The sequence below is a fragment of the Vombatus ursinus genome, unplaced genomic scaffold (genome assembly GCF_900497805.2).
Source record: "Vombatus ursinus unplaced genomic scaffold, bare-nosed wombat genome assembly UNPS02014168.1, whole genome shotgun sequence".
Classification (NCBI taxonomy): domain Eukaryota; kingdom Metazoa; phylum Chordata; class Mammalia; order Diprotodontia; family Vombatidae; genus Vombatus; species Vombatus ursinus.
In genome coordinates, this window is record NW_020953946.1 from 1,934 (window position 1) to 5,997 (window position 4,064).

At 45.8% G+C, this 4,064-nt stretch overlaps 1 protein-coding gene across 3 annotated transcripts in view; it reads left to right on the forward strand.

The window, feature by feature from the left end:
• The first annotated feature begins 325 nt into the window (after nt 1–325).
• The window catches only part of ASMTL (acetylserotonin O-methyltransferase like), a 59,648-nt gene continuing 55,909 nt past the window's right edge, over nt 326–4,064 (forward strand). The window contains exon 1 of one of the 3 annotated variants that reach the window (XM_027859486.1): nt 326–594. In XM_027859486.1, the coding sequence (XP_027715287.1) occupies nt 502–594 (93 nt within the window). In that variant the 5' untranslated portion in view covers nt 326–501. The remainder of the gene's footprint in view (nt 595–4,064) is intronic. The other 2 variants (XM_027859488.1, XM_027859487.1) reach the window with 2 other exon arrangements.

Consider the following 4,064-nt stretch of genomic DNA (forward strand, 5'->3'; position numbering starts at 1 on the left):
GAAGTAGAATTTAAACTCAGATCTTGCAGACTGAGTTCTGCACTTAGCTTGCTGTTGTTAGTTGCTTCAGCCACCTCCCACTCTTCCTGGCAAAGATGCAGGAGTGGTTTGCCTTTTCCTTCTCAAGACCATTTTGCAGATGGGGAACTGGGTTAAGTGACTTGTCCAAGGTCACACAGCTAGGACATATCTGAGGTCAAATTTGAACTCAGAAGACGAATGTTGCTGACTCCAGCTCGCCGCCTGGCGGCCCCCCTGCACCTGGCTACCTGGGGAAAAGCCCCGGGTGGAGCAGCCCTGCATCTAGGTGGGCTGGAAGCTCCAGCCTCGGAATCCGGCCGGGATAAGGGCGGGGGAGGAGCCTGCTCCGGGACGCTTATAAGCCGTGCTTTCTGCCCCACCCTCCTCCTCCGGACACAGCGGGGAGTGCGTGGCTCTTGTGAGTCTGGCGGCAGCGGCAGCAGCAGCAGCCGCAGCCACAGCAGCGAGTCGGTGGCGGCCATGGTGCTGTGCCCGGTGATCCGGAAGCTCGTCAGCAAGCGCGTGGTGCTGGCCAGTGCCTCGCCCCGGAGACAGGAGATCCTGAGCAGCGCCGTGAGTCCGCGCGCGCCCCGGACGAGAGCGGGGGAGGGGCAGCAAACGGAGGCCTCCTGCTGCGAGGCCTGGGCCGTGGCGGTGCCTCCCTTCTGATTCAGCGGCTTGGCCACCCTCCCCTTAGGAAGCTGACACCTTCTGGGCCTCCCTGCTCCCCGAGCTGGAGGGGTGGAGGGACCTTTACAACACAGACGCAGCGCTGCTGTGGGTGGGCTGGGGAGCGCAGCAGTGGTGTATGCATCAGTGCCCATTCCCCGCCTACCCCCACCCCCCACCCCAGCACGTCTTTAGCCCCATTTCCAGCCCTATTACAGTCTCCTGCTTGGGATGGGACTTAGCCCTTTTTTGTGGTATGGATGTGTAAGAAGAGCTAGGATGCCGCAGGTTAATAATTACAACAATAATAACAGGCATTGAGGTTTGCAGAAATATTTTATAGACATATCATTTCACTCTGCAAATTAACAACAATAATTAGCATGCGTGGGAGGTAGGTGCTCTTAACTCCGTTTTACAGATGAAGAAACTGAGGCCGGCAGAGGTTAAGTGTTAAGCCTAGAGTCACGTAGCCAGTAAATGTCTGAAACAGGATTTGAACGCTGGTCTTCTTGACTCTAGCTCCCCCCACATTCTATCAGCTACACGACTTTGCTGCTTAAGGATTGATGGAACAAGCCATTTTATTTTGAGGACTGAGGGAAGGAGCCATCTGATTTTTCTCCTGCTTTTTTTCTAACCCATCTTTCTACCTCCAGGCCCCCAGATAAGAGAACTTCAAACTGTGAACTAAAAACTTCATGTCTCTTCTCTTGACAATTGGTGTTCCTTTTCCCCCAGGCCTTCTCCAGCACTGTTGGCCAGTTATAAATCTGGTCATGTCATTCTTCAGCTCAAAAACCTTCCATGGCTCTCAGATTAAAGTTCAGAGACCTTTGCCTGGGTTTCAAGGCCCTCAACTATGTGATGCCAGTTTATCTTTCTATTTTTATCACATAGTATTCCCCTTCAAACACTACTGCAGCCAAACTAGGCTATTCAATGTCTCAATATTCCCTTTGCTTTGTCCTCCCCTCCCTGCCCCCAACATTTCACCTTGGCTATGTGTGGAATGCCTAGAATGACCTCCCTTCCCCATTACCTGTTTATTCCAATTATCCTTCTGCCAGTAATGACCCTTGGTACTCAAGCAGCACTTTGTTTTGCCTTTCTCTAATGCACACTGAGGTAATAGTGTATATTGTAATTATCTGTGTTTGTGCTTTACTCTGTATCCCCCATTGCCTAATAGCACAGGGTTCTGCACACAGTAGGTGTTTAATACACCTTAACTGAGTTGTGTTGAATTTTAAGTTAGTTTTTAGGCCCAGGAGGTGAGAGAATTCCAGGTATTTGATTTTAAAAGACTGGGGAGAAAAATTACAGGAAAATGTAGGAAGTAAAGTTAGTAGAAAAATATGGCCTTTATAATGTGGATGGGATGGGATGGCATGTTCTGGCCCCAGCCCTAAGATCATGTCTCTGGAAGCCTCCCAATTTCTCAGTAGGCTCCTGCCCAGTGAGAAAATTTTCTCTTGTTACAGAATACTTCCTCTTAACGGAACAGACGCGAGGCTGCCTAGCCCAAGGATTTTTGTCCCTGGCTGGCCCAAGGACTCTCCCTCGTTTGAGATCCCCGAGGTCCATGCCTCTAACAATACCCTCAATGTCTGGTATCAATAAAATTGTCTCTGCAGACTCCCTGCATTTTCTAGTCCATAGATCCAAAAACACCTGGACCCCTAGATTACTGAATTAGAATCCTTGGCATTCTTTTTCATTGTCCCTTTTCCATATAAGCCCAGCACCATCTTCCATATCTCACAGATTTCGATAAGAACCCTTGCCTGCTTCCATTAGCATCATAATAAACTTTTTTGCCATTTGACTAAGACAAGGCTTGAGTGTGTGAATTTGTTCCAGGCAACACCACCTTGGCATTTTTGGGGTCTCAGCACCCCCAAACCTCTTCAGATGGATCACACATCCCTTATCTATCACAGTTCACAAGCATGTAGTGAGCAACTGTTATCTAGAAGGTTTTATATTATGTGTAAAAAATAGAAGACAGTCCCTGTCCTAAAGACCCTTCTGAATCAGGGAGTCTTAACTTTTTACAAACATCTTTGGCAAACTGGTGAAGCGTATAGACTTTATCTCAGAATAATGTTTTCGAATGAATAAGATACTTAGGATTACCAAAAAAACTATGTTGAAGTACAATTATAAACTTTTTTCTTAAGTTCAAGAACCTCAGATTAAGAGCCCCCTATTCTAAACGAATTAGTGGGACATTAGATAACCTTTAAGTGTTGAGTGAAAGGTGGTGGATATGTGTATAGTATATATTCAATGTGGGCAGGTAAGTGGTGAAGTGGATAGAGAACATTGGCCCTGGAGTCAGGAGGACCTGAGTTCAAATACAGCCCCAGACACCTACTAGCAGTGTGACCCTGGGCAAGTCACTTCACCCAATTTGCCTCAGTTTCCTCATCTGTAAAATGAGACAAAGAAGGAAATGGCAAACCACCCAAATATCTTTGCTAAGAAAACCCCAAATGGGGTCACAAAAAGTGGAGCATGACTGAACAACTACAACAAAAATGTATTTAGTGTATTACCAAGTTTATCATGGGCTAAAGGTATCCTGTGGCCTGCTGAACAGTGGCATTTCTAACTTGTAAAGCCTGGAAACTTTGCTAGGGACAATTCTGTTTTCCCAATCTCTGCTCTTCTTTTATTAATCCATCGAGGGCTCAGGAGAGGGTTTCAAGGGAGTATGCCTAGATGTTAGGACAAGATTCCTGTGTGACCGAATGTGTTTGGTGTTTTGTTTTGAATTTGGGTTTTTTTTGTTTTGTTTTGCTTGCCTTTTTTTGAAGAATTTTTCAGTCTGGGCCTTTTGGAGGAAAAAATTGAGGCATGTCAGTGGAAAGTAGAGGATGGAAATTACCTGCAGATAGAGATAACAACTTTAAAATCTTCACGAAGGAAAGCCTATTTAATGCCTAACTTTTAAAATGTTGCAGGAAACTGCTAAGTTGTGTTAGATGGGCAGGCACTCTTGAAGCCTGAAGACTGTTATTGTTAAGTCATTTTTCAATTGTGTATGGTTCTTCATGACTCCGTTTGGGGTTTTCACGGCAAAGATACTAGAATGGTTTGCCATTTCTTTCTCCAGCTGATTTTACAGATGAGGAAACTGAGGCAAATAGGATGAAGTGACCTGCCCAGGGTCATACACCTAGTAAGTGTCTGAGGCTGCATTTGAATTTAGGTCCTCCAGACTCCAGGGCCAATGCTCTATCCACTATACCACCTAATTGTTCCTCTATGTTTTTGTTTTTGGTTTGTTTGTTTTTTGGGTTTTTTTTTTTTTTTGGTTGAATAAAAGAACACTTTTAAGAAAGAAAAGCTTCCATTTCAGCATCCTG